General features: G+C 37.0%; 1 protein-coding gene across 2 annotated transcripts in view; it reads right to left on the bottom strand.

Annotated features, from left to right (window-relative positions):
* MMP16 (matrix metallopeptidase 16) overlaps positions 1 to 14,214 on the bottom strand; it is a 279,717-nt gene that overhangs the window by 38,869 nt on the left and 226,634 nt on the right. For both annotated transcript variants that reach the window (XM_027577350.2, XM_027577340.2), the window contains one exon: positions 5,549 to 5,687. In XM_027577350.2, coding sequence (XP_027433151.1) covers positions 5,549 to 5,687 — 139 coding nt within the window. The remainder of the gene's footprint in view (positions 1 to 5,548; positions 5,688 to 14,214) is intronic.

Genomic DNA, 14,214 nt, shown 5'->3' on the forward strand with positions numbered 1-14,214 from the left:
GGATGAATATTTTTGTATCCTTAGAAATATTCTTGAGCTTTGTCCTAGGACTGTTACTTGGAAACAATTTGATTGCTTCAGGTCTTTGAAGATTTTTTAGGTAGGAGTGGAACATTCTAGGATAAGCATTCCCACTACTGAGGTAAGATCCTTTTCGGTGTTCTATCCAATGGCCATGGAGAGGTAGCTGGTGGGAATCAGTACTGTTAGTGCTGTGTGAGTGTCAGGAACTGTCCTATTTCATCCTACTAAATGATTCTTATTCTACACATCAGTAGTTTCCCTACATACATATGCTGACCAATTCTTCCTCCCATACTTTAGGGGATTCCTCTGCTAATTTCTGTGTCTGCACTCTGTGCATCTCTCTCCTCTGCATTGCTTTGCTCTGTGCACCGAGGCCACCTTGCTGTCCTTTGACCCTGAGCTCTGTTCCTCTCAACTGAGACAGTCTTCTGAACACCACCTGGATTCCACTATCTAGTTCCATAGCCTGGAAACTCTCCCAAAACAGGAAACTGGGACAATTTCCAGGCTCATTTCTCTTTGTTTCCTGACTCTCAGGTTTACTACCTTTTGTTTCTTGCTGTCCAGTGTCATGAAAATCATTGTTTTATATGCTTTCTCCAATTGTTGGTGGGTTTAGGTGGGAGGATAAATCTGACCCCTATTATTTACATTGTGGTTGGAAGCAGAAGACACATCAATATATTTTGATATGCTATACTTTAACATACTGAAAAGCAGTAAGATTCTATTAAGAATATAGAACTGATCACATTTATAGAGGACAAGTTGCTTACATTTTCATAATTTATATACTGACAACTCCCACTGCATATGACATATATGCACACATATAATTTCACCCAAAGTTTTAAAAATTATATAAATTATACCAAAGTATGAAGTTTTAATTGGATCTGTGGCTTCCCATTTTTCTTCAGATATTTATAAAGATTCATTTGAATATAACATTATGCCTATTTTTATATTACTAAGATAGTATTTAGACTTTATAATTAAACACTCATTTTTACTTATATTGAAATGCATACCTTCAAATTCTTAGGTAAGATGAAAATAAGGCTAATACTGAGTACACTTAGGAAATGCATGATTAAATAAGTTTATATCCCAACATGGACTTTAGTTAAATAGGGTGAATAACAGGCAAAGCTAGTTAAGTACAAGTACTATTGTATTCGTGTAGATCAGAAGAGAAGAAACATAAAGGACATAAAGGGAAAGAAGGGAAAGACAAAGAGAAAGAAACTGAAGGTAAAAAAGGCTAAAGGAAGGAGCAACCTGAAGAAGAGTAATGTTTAAATCCATTAGTAGCAATGGTCCAGTATGGCCAGGACAGGCTGAGACTAACTTTGATAGGGCTGTCTGTGAAAATGGATACAGATTAGGGCTTGAATTTTATTCTTTATTCATTCAATAAATCTTTGTTTACTGTTTACTATATTCCAGGTATATAAAAAAAATTTACTATATTCCAGAGGGCAGCAAACTATGAACAATGCTTATTTTTGTACAGCCTATGATCTAAGAAGAGTTTTTACATTTTTGAAGGTTAAAAAAAAAGGATATGTAATAGAGATGGTATGGGTTGCAAAGCTTAAAATATTTGCTATTTGGTCATTACTGAAAAGTCTGTCAATCCATGGTTTAAGATATGGGGAATACAACAGTATAAAAGAAAAAGAATGGGGGAGAGAAGACTTTGCCCTTATGGAGCTGATATTCTAGTAAGAAGAATACAGATAAACAATAAATAAGTGAAATATATAGTTCTGAGATGGTATGTAGAGATTTAGAATAAGGAGGGGAAATTGGACTGCTAGAGATGAGGTTCAGACTGCTTTACGGCCCATATAGCAAAATGAGGAGGATAGTCTTAGGATGAGGAATGATTTGATTCCTCAGAAAAGCTGTACTTTTTGAGGTGATAAAGGTCATAAATAGATAGCAGCAGGCTGAGATGGTCATTTTGATTGTGATTGTGGTGTTGTGGTGGGGATAGTGAAGGGAGTGGTGTATTAACTCAAGTCCCATGTTCTGGAGCTCTTAACTCTCCTGCCAGCGGTAAGGTGAATACTAGAAGAGGGGGTGGTCTTACTGCATTACCCAGAGCTTCTGGCTCCCTCTGGAAAAGCAAAGATATTTGGAACAGGGAAGCTGTGTATTCATGGCTGGGTTTGGAGAAGGTTTACCTGAAAGAACTGTGGAGAGAAAAGTGGAGGAAGGAAGCACCACAGCAGGATCCTTGGAATGACAAGAGTTCTAAGATTAGGCATTTCCTGATACTAGCAGTATATCAGGAGAGACCACTGACAAGTACAACATTCTAGAAGTTGAATAAATATGTAACAGGAAACAAAGTTACTCCTATTGCTAGCATCATAATATAAGAAACACCATACCAAGTCAAATCATATTCACCCATATTGTTTTTGTTAAAATGTTTGTTAAGCACCTACTATGCGCCAGCACTGTTCTAAGAACTGAAAATACAGTAGTGTGCAAGAAACTATGGATAAATCTCTCATGAAATTTACATTTGAATGCTGTAGGTAATTTCAGATTATTCCATGTGCTGTGTTGGAAGTTGTGGTTTCCATGTGCAATTTGGAAGGTACTACTTTTTTTTTTAATTTTACATTTTTTAAAAATTTTATTATGTTATATGAATCACCCTACATTACATCATCAGTTTTTGATGTAGTGTTCCATGATTCATTGTTTGTGCATAACACCCAGTGCCCCCTTCAGTACGTGCCCTCTTTAATACCCATCACCGGGCTAACCCATCCCCCCCACCCCCCTCCCCTCCACTTTAAAGAGGATGGGCAGAGGGACATTCTGAGGAGGTGCCTTTTCTGTTGGCTGTTGCAAAATGAAAAGGAGCTTACCCGTTCCACAAGTGAATGGGTGAGAGGAGCAAAATGAATGAAAGTGAGAAGGCCCTACGGCAATAAAAAGAGCTGTCAGAACACTGATTTATGACTATGGCAGTTTTTGCTCAGGCAGTTTTGTCAGAGAGCACTAAGGATCCTGTGGTGGGATGGTGCCTCCTGGGATGGCCTTCAAGCTGAAAGCTACCTTGGGCTTATTCTTCCTTTGTTTCTGTTGCTACTGCTCATAGGACCAACGAAGAGTGTAGGGGAGGGTAATTTCCTTCCAAATATCATGCCCCTAAGATTCAGAATCTTTATATGGTATCCTTTCTTTGTCCACAGTGGTACAATGCATGTCCACTTCATTTATATGCTTATTGTAGACAGCAGGAGGGCAATAAATTACCAATAACCATACTAGTAATAGCAATAGCTGAGATTTATCAAAAACTTGTATGTGCCAAGCACCTCACATGTAGTAATTAATTTAGTCCTCAAGCTAATCCTGAAATGGGGAGTAATACTAACCCCATTCCCAGATGGAGAAACTGAGACAAAGAGAATTAAGTGATTTGCCCAGTTCATACAGCTATTAACTGTTCAAAACTGGCAGTATGATTGCAGAATCCTTATGTGCTTAAAACTAATGTACTACACCCTCCTCTTTCCTCCAGGAACAATCTGTAAAGATAAAATAAATCCCAGGTATACACTTTCATTTTATATGGATAGTTTGTATCTCACTTAAAATATTTCAAGTGTTTCTCATACTCTATTGTTTTCATTATCCTCATCATTACTATAAATTCATCTAGTTTGAATCTGGGAATAATTGCTTTTTTGAGGTGTTAAGATCCCCTTTTCTTTCCTTCTACCTCTATGCCTGTTTAAACTTCTTTTCAGCTCTTTAAGTTCTTGGCTAATACAGTCAATCAATCAATCAATCAGTCAATCAGTTGATATGTTCTGCACTCTAGTTCTCAGTTTCAGCTCAAATATCTTTTTTTGTTTGTTTCAAGTTTTTATTTAAATCCTAGTTAGTTAATATACAGTATAATATTGGTTTCAGGAGTAAAATTCAGTGATTCATCACTTACATGTAACACCCAGTGCTCATCACAAGTGCCCTCCTTAATGCCCATCCCCCATTTAGCCCATCCCCCCTCCCTCCATCAGCCCTCAGTTTGTTCTCTATAGTAAAATGTCAATCCCTGGTTTAAGATAGGGGAAATACAACAGTATTTCCTCTCTCTCTTTTTTTTTTTTTTGCTTCCCCTATGTTCATCTGTTTTGTGTCTTAAATTTGTTTTTATCTGACTTATTTCACTTAGCATAATACACTCTAGCTCCATCCACATCATTGCAAATGGCAAAATTTCATTCTTTTTGATGGCTGAGTAATATTCTGCTACACACACACACACACACACACACACACACACACACACACACCCCACATCTCCTTTATCCATCCATCAGTTGATGGACATTTGGGCTGTTTCCATAACTTGGCTATTGCTGATAATGCTGCTATAAACATCAGGGTGCATGTGCCCCTCTGAATCAGTATTTCTGTATCCTTGGGTAAATATCAATTGCTGAGTTGTAGGGTAGTTCTATCCTATACCTTTTCCTCACAATTCTGTCAGTCCTCCAACTCAATCTCTTTCTTTTCCCTGTGTTTCCCCCCACAGATTTATGACTTACTGTTTTGAAGCAAGTTTTGAGGATGGAATACCAAGCACTTGACTAAGTTCACTTTTTAAAAAAATATATCTTATTTATTTATTAGAGAGAGAGAGAAAGCACAAGAAGGGGGAGGAGTAGAGGAAAGAGAGAGGGAGAAACAGACTCCCTGCTGAGCATGGAGCCCAATAAAAGGCTCAATCTCAGGACTGTGAGATCATGACCTTAGCTGAAGTCAGCCACTTAACTGACTGAGCCACCCAGATGCCCCGAATAAGTTCATTTTACCAGGTAATCTTACTTTTGCATGCCAGGCAGTTAGTATTTGTGCAATTAAAATTTGTCACTTAGATAAATAACAACCAATAAATTTTATTGGGTGAAATTAATTGGGTGAATTTTTTTCCTACTCATGAGTTTTCCTTGCCTTTATGAGCAATTTCTTAGTTTACTGGAAACTAACAAACTTACTAAATCAAGTAAAGCTTAAGAGATTATACCGTATATGAAAATAAGTAAAATAGATTTCATTTTATAAAAATAGCAAGTAACTCCAAATACTCTAAAAAAAAAAAAACATAAAACTCAAAAACCTTTGGTTAGTGGAAAAATGGCTTTTTATTATCAATTTGTTCATTCATTTCTTTTCATATTTTAAGCCAAATCTAAAAAATTCTAAGAAATAACACAATGCCTTCTAAATTTGACTTATATATGAGAACGCCATATAAGAAAACATAAATTAGAGTTAAACATTATCATTGACTTTACTTCATTTATATTTCTTTTTTTTCCTTTTCACTTATATTTCTAGTCAACATATGCATTTCCTTTCATAAGATGAATTAGCTACCTAACCTCACTCAACAGGTTTTACTTATTCATCTCTATGTGTGCTATAGAGCCCTGGACAAAATGACCAAAATACAACAGAGCAAGACATGGGAAAAATTCCTTACCTTTAAAGAAGACAAAATTCCCATCACTGTTTTCATAAACTGCATCGATACTAGGAGGCAAGCCCCGCCAGAAGTAAGTAATTTGCATGGGGTATCCATCCATCACCCTGTTGTTTCTCACTCGCCAAAACCACTGGTCCTGCAAACCAAGCAAAAGCATCTCTCAACAAACATGCAGGCCTCCATGGCATTTCCCTGTGCAATGGTGTAACCCTTCTAAAACTAAACTAGTATCATTTTCACTGTCTCACACCAAAACCATCAAAGAAACAGCTAATCAACTTGCTTACAGTGATCACAATTGTTTTTGTAGCTAACTGCCCAATCTTTAATCCATACAATGTGATTAAAAGATAATATAAAAATATTTAACTTTAGCGTTTTACATTATCTCCAGGGTTTTTAGATGGAAAAAAAAAAAAAAAACAAAACAGAAGTAGCACAGACAAATCACTCCCAGATTTGTGGATGAAGTCAGTATTCCTGAATAAGAGAGCAGCATTGGACTTGTATACATTCACAGACATATACAGGATCTCCACACCTAAAATGGTAGGGATGGAATAAAGAGGCCATCCCTCCGGCTATGCCCACATTATACCCATCATCCCCTGTAATTGTAAGTAGTGTCCTCTTTCACCCTCAAATATATTTTGGTTTGGATGATAAATTATATGGTCACCCTAAATGAACAAAGTTATCTTGAAAAAAATCATCACAGTGATTCCAGTCTGGGTCGACTGCCTCTCCTATATGCTCTCACAATATCCTGACTTTACTCAATCATAGCATCAGTCATTTTATGTAAAAAGTGTCTACTCTTATCTCTAATGAAAACACATGACTTGCCCCATAGCAAGTATTTATAAATGTTGAATTAATCATTAGCTTGCATACAATATGTTTCACCATAAATTCTTATTAATGGCAAAAAAAAATAACTTCCAAAAAAATGTTATACCTGATGACATTCAGTTATTTTCTGTGGAAAATTTCAGAATAAAGACTATCCAAAGTGCTTTAGTATTAGAAAAACTTGGTATATTTTAAAATATACTATTTCACTTCATTTCAAAATTTTGTATTTACAAACAACATTTCACTTGGAGATCATATATTTGTACTACTTAGATAAGTCTGTTTCACAAAAATACTTCCAATTTCCCCTACTTAGACATTAATGAGTGATTTACTGTAGGGCTTTCCCAATCTTTTGGCTTACAATAGTTTAGCCTGACTAGATTTTCTAGGATTTGCGAGTTATTCATATAGTCATTCACACACACACAATCAACTGGGGATTCTTGGATTTCAAGTGAAATGATAAAAATGAACCTTTTCCTGTCTAAACCAATCCGAATATAAAAATTTTCTTAGGAATCTCTGGATAGTTGTACTTCATTCTAGTTATCCTGAGCTGTCTTCTCTAGGAACTTTTTTTATAAAAAGAAGGAAGTAGCTTCATTAACAGCTCTAAGTTTGTATCCTATTCTTGCTCTGTCCCTTAATAACGGTTATCCTGGTCAAGATACTAGTCATTGAGTTGTTACAAACTAATAACTGACTCATAGTATAAATACTGTCTTATTTTACTTTATTTTATTTTTATGTAGGCTCCAGGCCCAGTGGAGCCCAGTGCAGGGCTTGAACTCAAAACCCTGAGATGAAGACCTGAGCTAAGATCAAGAGTCGGACACTTAACGGACCGAGCCACCCAGGCGCCCCTAATTACTGGTTTTAGGACTTTCTGAGGACCTGGCACACAGTTGGCTGTTATTATCGTTGAAATTATATTGAAACTAGTTATTTTACTTTCCTTCACAATCCTGTTGACGGTTTTAGCTGCTGTTCTTTGTTCCCTCTTCAGACTTAAGCCATATTATGGCTCTAGCCATGCATCTCTTTCCTACCAGTATCTTATGTTATTAACCTTTTCTTGATAATTTTTATGGTGCCAGCTAACCTGGAATTAATACATATCTTGATTCACATATAGCAGACACATTAAACTGATCTTAAAATACAAAGGTACTCTATGAAAAAAATTGATCCAGGAAAATTAACATGGGCATGAAGATCCAGGGCTTACTGCTAATAGTATGTGAGCAGATGATATTCTGATCTGATAATTTATTTATTTTTATTTTTTTATAGATTTACTTATTTATTTATTTGAGAGAGAGAGAGAGAGAACATGGCAGGGAGGGGCGGAGGAAGAGGGAGAGAGAAACCCAAGCAGACTCTGCATTGAGTGTGGAGCCCGACACAGAACTCCATCCCAGGACTGCAAGACCATGACCTGGGCCAAAACCAAGAGACAGAGGCTTAACCAACTGCACCACCTAGGTGCCCCTATTCTGATAATTTAAAAGAACGCCAGCATCTTTTTGTTGAACTATGAGAGCTTTTAACTGGGTAGTAAAACTATGTCACTCTCTACCTAAAATACTGTTGTTGGTTTTTTTAAAGATTTATTTATTTTAGAGAGAAAGAGAGCATGAGTGGGAGGGGCAGAGGGAGAGGGAGACAGAAACTCAAGCAGAATCCATGCTGAGTGCAGAGCCCAATGCAGGGCTTCATCTCAAGACCCTGAGATCAGGACCCGAGCCGAAAACAATCAGATGCTTAACCGATGTGCCACCCAGGTGCCCCTCCACATAAAATATTCTTCAGTTATTGTAATAGATATCCAAAAATTATAAAAAATGGACTCGGACAAAGAAATAACTGACCATCATTATTAATGGAACAATGAAACTGAAAGCTCTCTGAGCTGAAAGGTCAGAAAAAAATCAGGTAAAAAAAAAAAGCCTGAACTATATTCCAGTTTTTCTCAGAGAAGCACTTCACATTGTTCTATCTCCCTAATACTGAGACAAGGCCAGTGGCTTCTTTGGGACAGACATATGCTGCTGTGTGAAGATAGGAACACAATCTCAACTTGCCACTAATATAGGAAGAAATGGAAATTTTGCCTCGAGATAGGCGTAGTCAATTTGCAAAAATTCAGAGAGTAGTATGGAATCATAGGTGAATTCAGAATGATTTCTGATTGACAGCAGCCTTGGTGGAGAGTGATATAAATCGTCAATATTCAGGTTGTGCTTCTATTCAACTTATCCACACCTTCTCAGAGTGGTAGAAAGCAATGGTACAAATAATTCAGCAAGCACTCTGTCACAGAGGCTGTAAACATATCGCAGGCACTCTAGATTGCCATTTCAGAAATCGAGCTTGTGAACGATTCATAGGGAGAGGATATTTAAAATGCTCTTTAAGTCTCTATGCAAATTTTCCTTCTAAGTGAAACCTCCTCTGACCACACTATCTAAAATTGAATTCCCTCACTCCACCCACCCACATGTGCTTTCAATCTCACCCTCCCTTGCTTTATTCCCCTTCACCATGTTGATCACTGTTTAACACAGTACACGTTTCATTTATTGTTCATTCTCTCTCCACTAGAATATAAGCTCCACAATGGCAAAGATATCTGTCTTTGTTCATTTGTGGTTCCCCATTTCCAGAAAAATGTCTTGCACATGGTAGAAGCTTACTAAATATTTCTTGAAAGGAAACACATTTAAGGAGGAAAGGACAAAGTAAAGGTAAGTTATCCTTTTAGAAGTCAAAAGCTATGCAGATGTCACAAGAATACACAAGTTCCACTTGAACAGGCAGATGTTTAGTATCTATTCCATTATTTAGAAAGGTATGATATATAAAGGTCTTTGAACCATGCAGGAAAAAAAAATTGTTTCACCCTTCCAAACAACGTAGGTTTTGTTTTGGCCTTCGGTGTAAAGGGAAAGAAAGAAGAATCTGAGCTCTAAATCTGTTGTTTCTATCTTGCTACTGGCCTTTTTTTGGCTACCACCCTTATAAAAGGGGGTGGGAGGGGTGGAAACATACCCTAAAAATAGTCAAAACTAGCACATTTGCAAAATCAACTCATGAAAAAAATAGTGCTTAAAAACTATCAAAGAGGAATTCCTACTTAAACCCCAATATTTCACTTTAGATACAAGTTTACACAGATTTTTCTTTCCATGTAGCATGGGTCCCAGGCAGACCACTTTGTTCACAAAGATAACAAATACACAGAGTACTGCAGGGTGTACACCAGGAGACAATAACATACAAGAGAAATTGGTTTGCTTTTTTAAATTCCCTTTAAAATTCTGTCTTAATACAGGCATATTGTTTGCTGACAAGTCTAGAGAACAAGTATCCTCCTGCTGTCTGAATACAAAGATCGGTTATGGATCTACGCTCAGGAGAGGGTGCTATTTTCAGACTTCTTTTTAGAAGCCAGTTAGTAGACCTGATCTACTTTTACTTCTCTTCTAATATATGTATTTGTTATTTAACCAAAAACTTGATGTGAATCTGTGAATGCCTCACGTGTCCAAGCTGAACATTTCCAGAAGGCATCAGTTGCTCTCTCAGCCCTCGCCTGCCATGCCACTGTGGGCTTCCTCCAGTCTTCCCCACCTCGGAAATAGCATCTCAAAACTCTTGATTCCTTGCCATCATCACTGTCACCATCCTACTCCGAGCCACCACTGTAGCTCACAGACTGCAGTGCCAACTCAAAGCTACCGATTTGCCTCCTACTGCATCTAAAATGGAATTTGAACTCGGTCCTTGTCTCCAGCCCCTGCACATCCATTCCAGGTCCCTTTTGTGCTCATGACGCTCTACCTAGTCTCTAGATACGGTATTTAGAGATGCAGTTTCCTGCTATCAACAACCTTCTTTCAAATGTTTCACCGAAAACTTGGGCATGCATGTTGCATTGCTTTCTCTCTCTCTCTTACATGCACACAGAGAAAATACAGGTAAGCACTTACAATTGTTAAATCTAGATATAAAGGGTGTATGTATTCATTCTTCCAACTTTTCTGTATTTTTGAAATTTTTTATAATAAAATTTTTAAAGTATATACTCAAGTTTAAAAAAACCTGAAAATACATAGGCAATCCCTTTATGATAAAATATTATTATATTATCACTAAGTATTTGCAATGGTTAAATAGTATTCTGGCTAGCAAATGTAAGATTAGTAAGCCTCCATTTGAGCCATTTATTTTTATTTTATTTTTTTAAAGATTTATTTATTCATTTGAGAGATGGGGAGGGGCAGAGAGAATCTTCAAGTAGACTCCCCACTGAGCACAGAGCCAGGCTTGGGCTGGATGCCAGGACCCCTGCAGTCATGACCTGAGCAGAAACCAAGAGTAGAAACTGACTAAGCCACCCAGGCACCCCCATTTAAATTTGTTACTGTAAATAATGCTACAACCAACATCTTTATGCTTTAAAAAAGAAACAAAACTATGTCCGTGCCATTTAATTAAGTGTAATTCATGCTCCATTCAAAAGTAGCATATGTGAACTGAAAATAAAGAAATCACACCTTATAAAACCATACAAATATATTATAAACGCACTAATTTGATATCACACTATTGTATTCAAATTTACTGCCTGTACCAAGAATTATATTGTAGTATTTAAAGAAAGAAAACAAGGCCATTTACATTTAATTAGCTGTATTTCTTTTTCAACACTGGGAAAGAAAAAGTAAAATTATAACTTGGAGGAAAAAAAAATTCTAAGGGATGCTTAATCGATGTATCTGGCAAAGACAATGCCATTCTGGGAAGCTTTCATTATCTTATCAAAAGAGCTGACACAAACTGGGTTTTGGTATATAAACTTTAGGAGAAAACCTGTTCAAAGCAACCACTAAAATACACATTCTCACTAAGACAGTCATGAATTTCTGCAATGATTTTTCAGGCACAATTTTCAGGGCTCATCACAATTTTCAAAGATTAACCAGATGTAATTCTGGGAGAAATAATGCTGCAGTACATCTCAACAGATCTGAAGGGGAGCAGAATATGCCATCCCAAAATGTGCCACTTTGGCATGTGGATATTTTGAGCTGAAGGCAATCAAGACCCAGCAGGTTCAAGAAAAAAATTTACTTCCCCCTGAACTACCTAGATAGGAGGCCTGGTGGAGAAATAGAGCTATTACCAGAGATAACTTTTTATCGGAACAACCAGTATGTATGGCAGGGCAAACATCTAATTACCAAACATCTGCTTTTCTTATGTCCCGTGAATTACCCTCTTCCCCTTTGAAGACCCAGGTTCCTATCCCATTCCTTAGCTCATGATGGCATATAAGCCTCAACTGCCTGGCTTGCCTTTGGGTCTTCTATTTTATTGGGCTCCATACATATGGAACTAAATTTACTTTTCTCCTGTTAATCTGTCTTATGTCAGTTTAATTGTTAGACCAGCCAAAGAACCTACAAGGAAAAAAGGAAAATTCTTCCACCTCTATGGGTCAAATCACTTTGGATAGTGTCTACATTTTTGAAAAATGTTCAAAACACAGATTCACGATAATAGGGGAAGGAAGTAACATATTAACAGGTGACTCTTCTAAATCATTTCAAAACTCACAATTCTGGAATATTCCTTAATGTCTGACTAGTTTCAAGGAAGAATGAAATGTAAATTATTTTATTTTTTGTAAATTATTTTAATAAATAAAATATATTTGTGTTTCAAAGGAAGGGAGATATGGCATTTGCAGAATATTTTATTTACGACTTATGCTAAATATACACAATAACTTTTATAGCCTCCAAATGTTAAAAAAAATCCTTTGTTTTTAGATTAATTTAGATTGAAAAATCTGGATACCAAAAGGTTAGGTGATATGTCAGATGTGGATCACTTTCTTGTTAATTAGCATTTATTAAGTCCTGACTTAATACTAATTTTTGAAACTTAAAAATTCATAATTATTCATGCATAATATAACACATAATAACATAAATATTTATGGTTTTTAATCCATTTATATATGTGAATAATGAATGGTAAAGAAGTGTTGCTTAGGTCCCAGAACAGAAAGATCTGAGGAGAAAGAGAAAAAATGTGTGTATGTTGACCCTGTTTTCTTTTTAGGTCCTTACCTTTTTTCTTGTTTCTTCTTGCATCCACTCTTGTTCAGAAACCACTTTGTGATGGTTATGATGCAGAAGAGAACAGTGTACTAAAAAATGCTTCATCAGTGCACTGCACTTAAGGTAAGGAGCCTCAAATTCCAGATATAATTGCACCACACAGTACTATGACATTTTACTTTTTTTCCCCCTCCTTTGGGATCTGAGGATCATGAATATTGGCAGAGAGATCTAAATTTCAATTCACATATCATATAATTAAGTGTTGAAAAATATGAAAGGTTTCATTCCTCCCACTGCACTAGCAGTTCTGGATTCCAAAAATATGAACTCTTTAAGAGTGTACATTCAGTCTAGAGGGGAGCAGGCAAACAACTAATTTCAAAAGACTGTATGAAATGCTGTTATTGCTGCCTCTATAAAATGGGAACTACCATGTAGTGAATATAATGAGCCGGAAAACAGCTGTGTCATTAGCACACCTATCAAGAATTACCATCACTTTATTTTTGACCTGAAGAAAGATGCTTCATTTACAATAAAAACTATGTTCCTGCTGAATAAAGTTTATGGCAATTTTTACTCAAGGTACATAGGGCAGTGTATTCAATTTAGTTTTTAACCACCCAATCTAAAGTTGTCTTTCCTCAATCTTTTTCTATCAGCTCCTCATGTTTTATTTTTTTCATAATACCTATTGTTCTAAGAAATCATCTTGTTTATTTGCTCCCCTGTCTCTCATCAGAATATGCACCTCATCTATCTTATTCAAACACTGTACTCCTCAACCCTGCCACAATGACCAGCATTAGGTGTTGAAAAGTGTTCGAAGAGAAAATCAGTGAAAGAGAGAGGACATGTCAGCAAATCTTTTCCTTGGCCCGGATGCAGGGGGATTGGGTTGGGTCAATATTTAACTTAAGGATCCACACAGAAAGGCTTTCTCAGGCCCCCTCTTTACCGCCCCTGTAAGCACCGCACATCTATCAGCGTACTTAGACCACTGTATGGAAATGATCCATTTGCCAGCCTGTTTCTATGTGTTACCCTCTTTCCCATGAGTATCATTATCATTCTTTGCTTTCTCTCTCTCTCTCCACCCCTACCCCCCCCCCCCGCCCCCTTTTTTAAAGACTCAATTCAGGCTTCACTACCTCTAGGGATATTTACTTAAAACAAAGACTATTCTCCAAGGACTCTTGCCCTTTAGGTAACCTTTCCATTTATTCCCATTGCATCTTGTAGAGTGGTGAGTGGTGGTCAGGGTGCTGCACATGTTCATGCCATGGAGGGTAGAAAAGAGATGTTTCATGATATCACAAGGGAGAGCCAAAGATTGAGCTAGTGCTATGGATTATTAATTTTTGGCTTCTTCTTCAATCACAAAAGGAAACTCACTGAACTCAAAGAAGTGGATAGTGCAGATAGCCAGAAATAATAACACACTGAACAGAAGTAAAGAGTCATCAATAGACTCCACTTTAAAGCTGTGAGCAAGTGCAGAGGCTTGGGCCGTGAGCGGGGAGGGCACGGAGGAAGGCAGGCAAGAAAGGCCCAGGAGGGAAATGTGCCAGGGGGAAAATTTTTTTTTTTCCTGTCCAAGGAACACAAAATGAGTTGTCAACAAATTAGGTGTTAAAGGCCTATGTTGAATTAGAGGTTTGCTCCTAAGAG

The sequence above is a fragment of the Zalophus californianus genome, chromosome 4 (assembly GCF_009762305.2).
Source record: "Zalophus californianus isolate mZalCal1 chromosome 4, mZalCal1.pri.v2, whole genome shotgun sequence".
NCBI lineage: Eukaryota > Metazoa > Chordata > Mammalia > Carnivora > Otariidae > Zalophus > Zalophus californianus.